Source organism: Oryzias latipes, chromosome 21 (genome assembly GCF_002234675.1).
Source record: "Oryzias latipes chromosome 21, ASM223467v1".
NCBI lineage: Eukaryota > Metazoa > Chordata > Actinopteri > Beloniformes > Adrianichthyidae > Oryzias > Oryzias latipes.
Genome location: NC_019879.2, coordinates 29520561 through 29533697, shown reverse-complemented (window position 1 = coordinate 29533697; position 13137 = coordinate 29520561). Strand labels below are relative to the sequence as shown.

Sequence of the window (13137 nt, the reverse complement as noted above, 5' to 3'; positions counted from 1 at the left end):
TTAAAATGTTTGACGTGACACCACCCACTTTTATTGAGGCGTCTGATTGGCGAGTTTTTATCTTGAATGACTTACACCACACCAAGAATATGTTAATAAAAGCTATCAGTGCAAGAAAGGTTGTTTTGACAAATAGAATGACTGAGTAACAGTTGTTTATGTCTGTATAGAAGTTTATGGGACTTTGGATTCTTGGAGCCAGCAGGTCCTTCTTATTAGGAACGCCTGGGGGTGGGGTCACTCAGTCCAGTTCTACAGCTAATAGGACTAGAACAAACAGTTTCTATGATGGTTTCTACTTTGTAGTGTGGAAACGAGCAGATCACAGATGGTGAAATTGTATTGATGTGTTAGTGTGACGACAAATTCTGCCCTTGTGTGCCTCTCCAGCTTGGCGTTTGGGAACTGCAATGGTCTGGCAGTGGTGGACTACTTGCAGAAGACAGTGCTGTTGTGTATCTCCACACTGGATCTATACGGGGCCACCGATCCCTACCAACGCCTTACCCGTTCCCCGCGCAGGAACAGGCAGTCCACCTCAGGTAGCACTCTTATTCTCACACGCCGCTGCGCCTCTTTACACAAAGGTTTGAAAAAGCAGCCGTCACATACACACTACAGTTTCCTTTCATCTCTTCCTATACTCTCTCTTTCTGTCTGTTTTTCAATGATCTTTCAGGCATTTTTATTTATAATTGTAATGAGACCAAGATAAAAGTTTGTAGACCAAGCCTTTTTGTTTGATTTTTCTATGTTCTAGAAAACATAGAACTACAGGTTTCACATATGAGTTGTAACATGCACAGATGGGAAAATAATTTGTTTAAAATCTCTTAATCTCTGAGATTTAATGAGAAAGAAAAAAAAAGCATCAATGAGCCAGCCTGAAATAAGTGGATGATCTTCTTCTGTTTCCTCCTTTTTTCTTTCACAATAACACAAAACAAGAACACCTGACACCGTGTTATGAGGTGCATGTCAAAAGGTCACATCTCATCCGACATTGGCATTATTATGCATGTTGTCATTTGGTTTCTCTGTTTGCTAGTTCTGCTTGAGCCCAGATCTGTTGGTGAAAAGCCACAGAGGTCTTGTTGTACTTCCTGACCCCCGTCTGCCTGTTTTCTGCTGCTTGTCTTGACTGCAAATGTCTTCTAAGGCAAATGATTTAACATTACATGTTACACTGATAAACCATAATCAAACCAGCACAATCTAGGATGGTTGTGTGCCCAAGTCTGGCTAAATGTGGAGGGTTGTGTCAGGAAGGGCATCTGATTTAAAATCAAAGTCTAATCCATCAGATCAATCATCCAAAGCACAGACAGAACTTTGGAACCAGATCAGTCAGGGCTCAAGATAACAACGACCACCACTGATACTGTTGACCTACTGGTGGTTAGCAAAAGAAAGAAGGAAGGCGTGTTCAATGAGGGGACTTTGAAAGGGAAAACTAGAAAGTTGGCAGAAGGTGGATGTCCTAAAAGTTGAAGAGACGGAATGGAAAGAGAGCAAGAGCAGGTTCAAGCTGATTTATTATGGTGTGGTTGGAAAGAGCAACAGTGGGGTTTTATGCAGAGAAAGAGAACCACAGATGCAGAATTTGCTTTAAGGATGTTGCTGCAGAGGAAAAGGGAAGGGCAGAGGGAGCTGCATTGTGTCTTTGTTGATTTTGAGAAAGTCTATGAAAGGACACAGAGAGAGGAGCTGTGGTTTGGATGAAGAAGTCTGGAGTGACAGAGAAGAACATTGGAGCTCTTCCGGACATGGATGAGAGCTGGAAGACAGTGGTGAGAAGTTCTGTAGGTCTTTGAGGGAGTTAAAGGTGGAGGTGAGACTGCACCAAGGATCAGCTTGGAGCTCCTTCTTGTTTCCATGGTGATGGACAGACTGACAGATGAGGTTAGACAGGAATCTCTGTGGACCATCATGTTTGCAGATGACTGTGATTTGTAGTGAGAGCAGGGAGCAGCTGTACATCTGGAGAGGTGGAGGTTTGCTCTGGAAAGAAGAGGAATGAAGATCAGGACAAAGAACAACTCAAGTGGAACAATGACAAGGTGAATGCCTGTAATAACGTAAGGTCAACAGTCCAGAACAACGGAGTGTGTAGGACAGAAGTGGAGATGCATGTGCAAGTAAGATGGAACAGGTGGAGGAAGGTTTAAGGTGTGAATTGTGACTAAATATGTTTTAGCAAGACACATTTGCTCACTATGGGAGAGAGCAGGATGGATAGGATCAGGTATAAATCTATCAGAGGAACAGATCATGGTAGGTGTTTAGGAGATAAATGCAGGGAAGCTGATGGAAATGGTCTGGCCACGTTGAGAGGAGGAACAGTGATGATGTAGGTAAAAGAATGTGAGTGAGGAGGATGTAGAGGAGAGGCTTAGATGGAGGCAGAGGATTCGCTTTGGCACTAAAAGAGGGCTGCCAAAAGGCAAAGAAGAAGGTGTTACGTTGATATATAACCCCATAACACAAGCATGAATATTTCATTGGTCGTACCCTAACCAGCTATTTACAGCTGTGCAAGGAACTCATTTTAGAACATTTCAAATTATCTTTAGAGCAGGATGTTAATAAAGCTGAATGGTTGAGACCTTTAGAGATCAATATTTTCACATATGCTGTTTCAGAATTGTTATTGACTTCACTAAATGGCTTTAGATGCAGGGCCATAGGGGTCACATTTGAGATGGAAGTAAACAGTAAAAATGTTTCTGTATGTTCCGACACTATTGGTTTATAATCTAGAGTCTACAACCAAGTAATGCAAAAATGTCAGTACACCAAGTGTTGGAAAACTAATTTAGTTGCTTTTATGAAGGTTGCTTTTTGTCCTTTCAAATGCATTTTTAGCTGTTGTCAGATATGTGTGTTTGTGTATAATTTTGTGTGCACAATTATTAGGCAACCCTCATTTTTATGAGATTTGATTAATGTTATCCTTAAAAGCGTTTACAGGACAGTTTACAATAGTTTACAATATGGTATATGACTAGGAGCAGGAAAATGTTAGGTTTTAAACTTAACACTTGTCAGATCCAGCAGCTTAGGAATAAAGAAAGTAAATAAAACTTAATGAAGGATTCCACCAGATGAATGCACACTGCCATCGTTCTATTTTTAGTGTGCAAAAGTCCAATAAGAGGTTATTCTCACATTCTCTCATTTGGTAAACTGCTGCCATAACATCAAACTTGTCAAGTCAGGCGTTAGTTAAACATAACAGACAAAAACAGGCAGTTTGCCGAGTTTACTGAGAAAGAAAAGGCCTAAGGTTTCTTTTTCCAAAAAAAATGTTTTTTTTATCATTTTTTGTTATCTCTAAAAATATTTACGTTTTTTGGCAAAAAAAATTCCTGAGATTTCCCTGAGAAGAATGTTAAAATCTGTTGGGGTATAGTTGCCTAATGATGATGCACACAGTCATGTTGGCAATAAAACTAAAGTAAAATATGAAAATACAAATTTTTGTTAATCACGAATTTGCTTAGAAATTTAGCAAATCTGTTCCTAAATAAAGGAAGTTTAAAAAATCACAGTAATGCTTTTTATTATTGCATGTTTACTTAGTCATAGTTTAATATAATTTTGAAAAGTGCAGTGTTTTATCTAGTTCATTGCTGAGGTTTATCTCTTAAGCCTTAGTCACACCTGCCCTTATGGGTGGATGGAGGCCGTCTGCAAGTAAAATATGGTCAAACCTGTGTGTGGCACGCTGGCGGCCTGTGCGAAATAAAAAATGTTCATGCACGTTTTTTCTGCAGTCGACGGGTCGCAATGAAAACAACACTCAAGGGTAAGTAAGGGTGAAGTAGGTGAGATGCACGCGTGTCGTACAGGTGCAGGGAACCCGTTAGTGCCAGCTCCTCGTGGTCTTCTTGACTGTTAGAAATGAGACATTTAGGGTGTAGTTTGTGTGGACATCGTACAGATCACATGCACACCCATTGTGTGCGGTATTCGTGTACAGTCGTTAAGGAGCCAGTACTCACGCCTTACTAACGGTTAGAGTGTAGCGTGAGAACACCGTCCGACAGCGTCACCTGCATTTCATAAGTGCGTGCAACGTCCACTATCCTTACGAATACTTCACGATACACTTACTACACGCTGGACAATGGTACTTTCCATTTTCATGATTGAGGTGGTCATACAAGCCTCGATGGAGCTTTAAGACACACGTGTTGCTGCTCCTCTCAATGACCCTCCACGGGTCCCAACAAAGCAAAAAAATCCTAACCAATGTGACTAAGGCTTAAGTATTTCTGCAGTGTTTGAACTTTTTACCAGTCAACTCAGCATTTCTGGGGTTTGCCGGAGAAGCTGGTATTTCTTGTCTGTCTTGCCCTGACACTAACCCAGTTGCTGCTTGCTCTCACTTTCTTTTCCACTCTAAGTCTGTGTATTCTTCTCTCTCCCCTTTAACACCCCCTGCTTTTCCACCCCAAAATTTTTTAACACTGTTCCATCTTTCCCCTTTTTCATTCAAACTCTTTCCCTTGTGTCATCAATTTTTTTCCTCGGTTTTTGTGCTAATCTGCCTCTGCCTTACCCCCCTGATTTGTCACCTTCTTCTTCTTCTCCCTTTCTTTCTGCCCTTATAATCTCACCTCTCTCCGTCTTCCATCCTGTATTTTTCTGCCCTCCCCTGCTTCCTCCTCCTCTGTGGCTGCCGATGTGGGCATGCGGGCCTGCCTGACAGAGTTTTGCATGCGCGGCCTGTCTAACTTTTATTCAGATTCAAAGAAAAGGATCCGTACATCCTATCAGAGTAAGTCTAGCCTTCCTACCACTGAAGCTGTTGGGATTCGGTGTGTGTGTGTGTGCAGAAAAGAGGGGGATTATGGGTGAGTGTTTTGCCAGCGAAGGCATGTAGACCAACGGTAAAGTGACAAACCAAAGAGATGATTGGAATAATGATCGCTTCTGATGTTATGGCAGCCCATAACATCATTTTTGCTCCATGAAGAGCAGCTATTCCAGTCATGTCTACAGTATGTCCTGAGCAGAAAGAAAGTCACTCCTGGACTCTGTTAACTGAAGGCAGTTATAAATATTATATGTTCCATGTGATGTATATTTTAACTGAAGTATATTCATTGGGGTGAGTAAAGCCTTGCCCATGGGCTGAGCCTAAAAAAGGCTTTTAGGAAGTGGTTACAAAGGAATTCTTGATTCCAAACTCTAGTAAATGTTCAGAGTCCCTTTCAATGTCTTCGGTCTGTTGTACAGCCAGTATAAATGGTTGAAAGTAAATTAGCATTTAGAACCTTAGACATAGACAACAAAGACATATTAAATTGAAAAACTCTACCGAAAGTGTGATGACTCCAAAAAAGTTTACCCCATAAATTATCGGCATTCTGACCAAAGTAAAGAAGATGATAAATATCAATATTTCATAAATTTCCTCTATTATATAGTCTTCTTCAACATGGGAGGGATCTGGGACTTCTTCATGGCCTGTGCTTGATGCATGCGATCAGACTTGAAATGATTCTGTTTGGACTTGTGTTTGATCTGTTTTGTGTTTGTGTGTTTGCCCTTTTAATTTTTGTGTGTTTGCACTAAAAACTGCAGAATTATTTGCTTTTTAGTGCAACCCGGTTGATTCCCAAATGTTCACATCATAAAACGGTGTAACACAAAGCCCTCCAGGAAGACAAAACCAAGTTCAATTTGAGTTTTTGTGTTCATGATGGGGAAAAGTTTCACAGATTGAGTTTCTAGAAATTCAACAGACTGCCAACTTGGCCAAGACTTGTGAAGGATAAAGAAATGTTGGTTTACTTTTGTTGTAATTTAAACAGCTCAACGCATTTTTCTTTACAGTAGAAAAAATAATCGGTAACACTTTATATTAAGATTCCTTAACAAGCTTTGTTAACACATTAACAAGCATTATAAATGAATTTATAGGGTGTTAGTAAGACATTTATTAGTACAATAAGTCTAATAAGGTTTATTAAATTACTTAGTTAACACATTTACAAGCATTATTATTAGGATGTTTTCAAGATGCTAATGATGCATTTACTGATATTATAGGTGCTTAACAAATGTGTCAGTGTTAATAAGCTTAATTAACAACCTTTGTTAACAAATTAAGAAGTATTATTATTGTTTGGGGTTCTAGTAAGATATTTATTAGCATTATAGATGCCTGACACAAGCCGAAGTGTTCATAAGTTTAATAAGTTTTATTAACTAACTTAACAAATTAATAGGCTTTATTAATGTGTCAGATGCTAGTAAGATATTTATTAGCATTATAGATGTCTTGCAAATACCTGAAAGTGTTAATAAGATTTTTTAACATCTAAAGTCAGACCATTGTCTTCTAAATCCATATTACTAAACTGCTTATAAGCTTTACAAATGTATTAATTAACTTTGTTAATAGTTTATTAATTGTTTTGCAGCACCTCATCTAAAGTGTGGACGTTTTTTAGCACAAACAACCACAAAGCATAAAGATTGTAAAAAGAACTTTATGACATTAAAACAGACTAAACATACACAAATCGTTCTGTAAAAGATATATAATAATTTAATTCAGACAAATATTTTTTTTAAAAAAAAACATATATACTGGTGTTGGATGACTAGCATCATAGCTAATAGGATAAAGTAGTAGCATCTATCCTGAGTGAAACATTCATTGCAAATCCCATCACCAGGAGACAGTTCTCTGCATTCAATGCCAACTGCATTCAACCACTGTTGCCTTGCTTCAAAGTCCACAAGAAAGTTGCACAAGCCAGTCATTTTTGAAGAACGAAGACAATAAACCTACAGGAGCCATGTTAAAGCTAACACGCTAACCTGCCCATCTATGAATCAAAGATGGGCAGGTTAACCAATGTCACCATTGGCTAATGAATCTGTCAATCAAACTCATCAGCAAAGCAGGCATGCTCGATTTCAGCCAATTGAATGGCCTCTTAGACTTTGCTTTCACACAGGTGACGAAAAAAGCCCCGCCCATCTTTGATTCTGTACCGGTCGGTCGTTAGCGTGTTAGCTTTAGCATGGCTCCTGTAGGTTTATTGTCTTCGTTCTTTAAAAATGACTGGCTTGTGCAACTTTCTTTGTGGACTTTGAAGCAAGGCAACAGTGGTTGAATGCAGTTGGCATTGAATGCAGAGAATTGTCTCCTGGTGATGGGATTTGCAATGAATGTTTCACTCAGGATAGATGCTACTACTTTATCCTTATAGCTATGATGCTAGTCATCCAACACCAGTATATATGTTTTTTAAAAAAAAATTATTTGTCTGAATTAAATTATTATATATCTTTTACAGAGGGATTTGTGTATGTTGTCTGTTTTAATGTCATAAAGTTCTTTTTACAATCTTTATGCTTTGTGGTTGTTTGTGGTAAAAAACGTCCACACTTTAGATGAGGTGCTGCAAAACAATTAATAAACTATTAACAAAGTTAATTAATACATTTGTTAAGCTTATAAACAGTTTAGTAATATGGATTTAGAAGACAATGGTCTGACCTTAGATGTTAATAAATCTTATTAACACTTTCAGGTATTTGCAAGACATCTATAATGCTAATAAATATCTTACTAGCATCTGACACATTAATAAAGCCAAATAATTTGTTAAGTTAGTTAATAAAACTTATTAAACTTATGAACACTTCGGCTTGTGTCAGGCATCTATAATGCTAATAAATATCTTACTAGAACCCCAAACAATAATAATACTTCTTAATTTGTTAACAAAGGTTGTTAATAAATCTTATTAAGCTTATTAACACTGAAAAATTTGTTAGGCACCTATAATATCAGTAAATGCATCATTAGCATCTTGAAAACATCCTAATAATAATGCTTGTAAATGTGTTAACTAAGTAATTTAATAATCCTTATTAGACTTATTGTACTAATAAATGTCTTACTAACACCCTATAAATTCATTTATAATGCTTGTTAATGTGTTAACAGAGCTTGTTAAGGAATCTTAATATAAAGTGTTTACAGTAAAATATTGTAGACTATATTTCTGCTGATTGTTTGCAGTTTTTAGGACAAACCACCACATTTGTGACCATGCCAAGTGCTTCAACAAGTGCCATTTGTGACTTTTTCGTAGAGTGCAATCACAAAAGAGTCGAAAAACGCAATGGACAATGTATTCAAAATGTGATGACCATCAAATTTAAGGTTTTACTGTCACCATTTTAATAATAATAAAACATTTAATTTATAAGTCGCCTTTCTCTGAACTCAAGGTCACCAGGCAAGGATAAAAGCACAAATTTAAGAAACACAAATATTAAGTTAAAAGTTTAAAAAGGCAAATCCATTGCAGTCAGGAAGAGTATAGTCCAAAAAGGTGAGTTTTGAGACTGGAGATGCAGAGAAGGCGTGAGTCCAGAATCTGGAGGTCAGGGGGACGGAAAAGCCAGTACAATATTTCATGATATTCACCTGAAGACTGGTAGAAGTAGAAAATGTTGAGGAGTGTGTCCTTTCACCATCTTAAATAAAGCAACACCAGTCCGTCACAAGTATTTAGAAGTTTCCAAATTGATGTGAACTTGCGGTTTGACTTTCAAAACAAGCTAAAACTCTTGACGTAGACATTAAAGATCTAAATAAAACTGAAGCTGTGGCAAATGACCAAGGATGTTTTTGCACAGAACTCTTCTGTACTTACCAGAGTTCATCGACAGGAGAACTCCTTTTTTAACAGTTAAAACCAAATGTGACAGTCTTTCATCAATAAATTCGGTGACAGAAGGATGTGCAAGCACTTGGACAGATTTGCACCCAATTGAACCAGTTCTATGGGACTGTCCTAGTGTTGAAACCTCCTGAAAACTCAAAGGTGACATCCTAAAGATTGTTCTTTTTGGAGTCTAGATGAATTCTGTTCTGTAGTCCCCTGGTTGACTATCTGTTCTGCTTCTTCCTCCTCTCGGCTGCTGCAGGCCTTACTGAACTCACTGACAACCAGCAGTCTACCGACATGGACAGAAGCAAGTCGCCCACTTCAGGTAACCTTCATGTGCACTCATCCACTACAGCTCCTCCATGTGTGCATACGTGTCCTTGTTGCCATGTTTCACCTACCTTCTTTTTTTACTGCCAAGTGGCTGGGATTCATTTGACTTTAACTAGCTGGGGTCAGCCCACAGGTCTGTTACCGGAGCATCTTTACTGCAGCTGTTTGAGATGATAGCTTATGTTCAGCTGCTGTCCTGCACTGAAACTGGATTGCATATCTAATGCACTCTTGTCCACATGTTCCCGTGATGCTGTAATGAATGTACGTTTTCACAAAGGTAAGAACGAGAAACAGTAACACTTATCACCTCCCGATTCAGTTTGTTTATGCATTTGCATGTTTGCTTTGAACCAACACTGAATAAACAGCAGTTAGCTGCAGCAAGAAAGCTGACAAAGTGTGGCAGTAACTAACATGACGTCGTTGAGTCCAAGCTTAAATGTCCGTGCTCTCTCCGAAGTGCTTAAAAATGCATGTTCTAGCACGTTTAATATATTATAAGATGCTCTTCTGCATTTCTGTTGGCTAAACAGATCTAAAAAGAAAAGGACCAGGCATAACGGTTGTATCGCTGTGTTTTTTTTCTGTGGTTTTTATGTTGTACCATGGGATGGCGTGTAGTCTTGGAGAAATGCACATGTGGTATCTGACAAAAGAACAGGAAAACACCAGAAAAAGCTGGGATATTGTAAGTTTTTAACTGCAACAAACCGAATTGCAAATCATGAAAGGAAAGCATAAAGATGAGATCGCCTTCTGTGTTTTTACATGTTGATGGGGTATGTTTGATCGAATAGAGTATGAAGATCAGAAGGATCATTTGTTTTTTATTACGCTCCATTTGTTTAGCCTTTGCTAAACATGCTGCAGAATGAGTCAGGCCATAGTGGGACATCATCAGGTTTTTTTTCTGTAAATTGATGTAACAATGAAACTGACTTAGTACTAAATAAATACCAGAAGAAGAAAAAACAGAGAATGTCATGGTTAGGTAGTAGAGATTGTTCTGGAAACTTTAATGACTGTTTTGTTTCGGGTTTTGTGTTTACTGCTTGGTATGCAAAAGCTTTATCATTGTAACTCAGGATAATCATGTTATTTATGTTTGTTTTTTTTTGTTTTTTTTTTGCAATGTGTGATCTCCATTTTAATTAAGTAAAGTTAGCAGTCTTTTTATTTTCTGTATTAGATAATCTAATGGCTTTTATGTTTTTTTTTATCTTCTTTTTATTTGTTCAAAAGTTAAATTTTTTACTCATGAGCTCCTCAGTCATTCAAATCAGCATTCTATCAGTTTATTTTAGCTTTTAAAGCTAATTCACACACCAGATTATGAGAACATTTCTCATTCTTAGCGTTGGTTGCACCACCAAACATCATAACCACTGATGGCTTAAGCAGAGACCATCAGGTCATCATTTATATGCCGACTTAATAGTGGATCTGAAATGACCTTTTGACCCTTTTTTTGTTCTAAAATGTGTTTTAAGCATGTTAGACATCGAGATGCTTATATTACAGATAGTTTGGCAGACACTTTTATTTGAAGGGACATTTTGTTCACCAGCTGATTGGCTAACAGGCTGGTTCCCTCCTGATAATAATGTCTTTGTTTTTTAGAGATCTTAGTCATCACTATCTCGCCTCTGTTGTCAATGTAAGATTTAGTTTTAGGTATTGTTGAGTCTAACCGAGCTGCAACTGTTGCTGTCAAATTTCTGAGAATCTTATTTTCAAATGCGTCCAAACAGCTGGACCGCTACGTATCTGAACCCAAACCCAGACAAGTATGATGGATGGAATAAAGAATATCTCCACAAGAGTCTGGAACAAGTTTTTAAACCATCCTCAATGACTATGTTTTAAAAAAAGTATCAGATTCTCCCACATTTTTTTGTTTGAGTTCAATCACAAAAGTCAATAGTCTGTGAACTGTGAAAATTGTTGCTTTTTTAGATCTCATATATGAGATTTTTAATTTTCAAGGGTTTACTTGTTTCAGTTTAGTAAAATAAAAGCACAAAACTGTGGCAGTAACAGAATCTTTGCGTTGACTTTTAACTTGACATAAATTTAGGAAGAAGACACAAGAAAAGAGTAAGAATGGTGTTTAAATGTTGTGCTGCAGCACTCTAATAACTGACATCTACTCACCCGGACGCGGTGATGTGATTAGCTGTGTGTTGCTAAAGTGTGTTGGTGCAGAGAGACTAAAACGTGTAAAAAGCAGAGGAAGCCAACCCAACAACCTGAGCATTTCATGTGTGTTCATAAAAACAAGACACTTTGCAGAATCAAATCTTCCACAATTTAGGATGGAGTTATGAAATTTCCCTTTAAATGTTTTACACCACTTCACCTCTGAAAACACATTAAATCTAGATCACAGTTCATTGTGAAGTTAGAAAAAAAAAAGGAAATACAGTTTCCCCGATTGGAAGTGATGGGCTGCTGCTACGTTTTTCTTTATTTTCCAAATTCAATTTTCCTAGTACCAACTGGACTGGCAGACGGCCGTTGGAGGACAAAGTTTTCTAGTTGCCAGCCGGCAGTGAATGACTTGAATTCTGACAAAAAAGAAGGGTAATTTCAGTGTTCAGGTCACTAAGAACACTGCTGCTACCTACCGCCCGAGTAAAAGGCAGCATCATCACTCATGTCCTAACAGTGATAACCCTGCTTGGTTCTGCCGTTTGCTGTTTTGTCAGAATCTATTCACCTGGGCCTCTCAGGCCAAGGCCTTTAAATAAGTGCAATGTAAACACTCACCTCAGACTATTTGTAAGGGGAGAAGCCAGCAGCCATTTCCCTTCATGTTGCAGCCCTCAGAGTCCCAAGGACACCGACATGCCTCCGTGCTGTTAGTCTGACATTCTCTGTGTCAGCTCTCCCTCAGAGAGCAGTTATAAAGAGGGAAGCTGGGCATAATGTTGCGCCTGATAGAATGCCTCAGTCCTGTTGTAGGCAGGTCTAAGTCAAAGATTGCCCTGAAAATCTAGATGTAAGAAGTACTTTGGAGAGTAAAGACATGGTCAGATGGAAAAAGAAAGCAGTTAAGCCTTAATCCCAACTGTCCTGACGCGTGGATACAGGTGTGTGGGAGAACAGAAGTCAAACCTGTACGGGACACGCAGGTGATAATATCAAGATCATAGACCGCTCATTGAACCTCTAGAGAGAAAACGTTCATGTGCTTTTTTTTTCTCTACGGGCGGCAGGTCGTAGTGAACACGTATACGACACTCTGGGGTAAGTAAAGGTGAAGTGAGGTGCAGGCGTATCGTTTAAATTTTTTCACCTGAACGCCCTGAACATGCGGCATTTGCGCTAAGTCAGTGAAGACTAGTACTCCCACCGTATTGACTAGAGTACGGCTTAAGGACACCGTATGACAGCATCACCCGGAAGTGCGTACAACGTACATTAGCCTTACAAATACTTCATGGTACACTTACCACTCGCATGACAGTGGTACGTTCCATTTTGATGAAGTCCCTTGAGATGGCCGCACTAGCCTCAAGGGGCACAACAAGACACTCCTGCACTGCCCTTAAGATGTGGCCATTCCTCTCTACGACCCTCCACAAGTGAAAACATCCCAGAAACTCACAGCACCTGTACAGGTGCATGTGACTAAGGGTTTAGGGAAGTGCTACACTTAAAGGGAGCCATCAGAAAAGTAAGATATCAGACATTCTGTCTTTTGTCTTATTAGGAAATTGGAAAATGCAATCCTGCAGTGCAAAATCTTAGATAACCCTCATAGATTACTCAGTCAATACAACCTCAGCTAAAAACAGTACAGAATTTAACTAGCAGATCAAGAACCTATACCAGACGTTACTAAGTATTAACACTCAAAATGCTCTTGATATCTTTTTGCTCTTTAATTAATTGTACTGTGTTCAGTTTCATCCATCGTAGCAAAGGTCATGGAATTCTTGTGCTTGTCAGTGTGAAGATAGTTGCTATGACCACATAACCCGTTTAATTGCTTCTTTTCAGTTTCCGGTCTTTGTTGTAGTTTTGAATTAATGTTGTTTGTAATTACGGTACCCTTCACTTGAACTGCTCTCATTAAATGAGTTTTTAAAAG

At 38.5% G+C, this 13137-nt stretch overlaps 1 protein-coding gene across 13 annotated transcripts in view; it reads left to right on the top strand.

Annotated features, from left to right (window-relative positions):
* Positions 1 to 13137, top strand: part of stxbp5l (syntaxin binding protein 5 like) — a 160271-nt gene that overhangs the window by 117488 nt on the left and 29646 nt on the right. For 8 of the 13 annotated variants that reach the window (XM_023950972.1, XM_023950974.1, XM_023950971.1 and 5 more), the window contains exons 18-20: positions 391 to 542; positions 4715 to 4783; positions 8965 to 9030. In XM_023950972.1, coding sequence (XP_023806740.1) covers positions 391 to 542; positions 4715 to 4783; positions 8965 to 9030 — 287 coding nt within the window. The remainder of the gene's footprint in view (positions 1 to 390; positions 543 to 4714; positions 4784 to 8964; positions 9031 to 13137) is intronic. The other 5 variants (XM_023950973.1, XM_023950983.1, XM_023950981.1 and 2 more) reach the window with 1 other exon arrangement.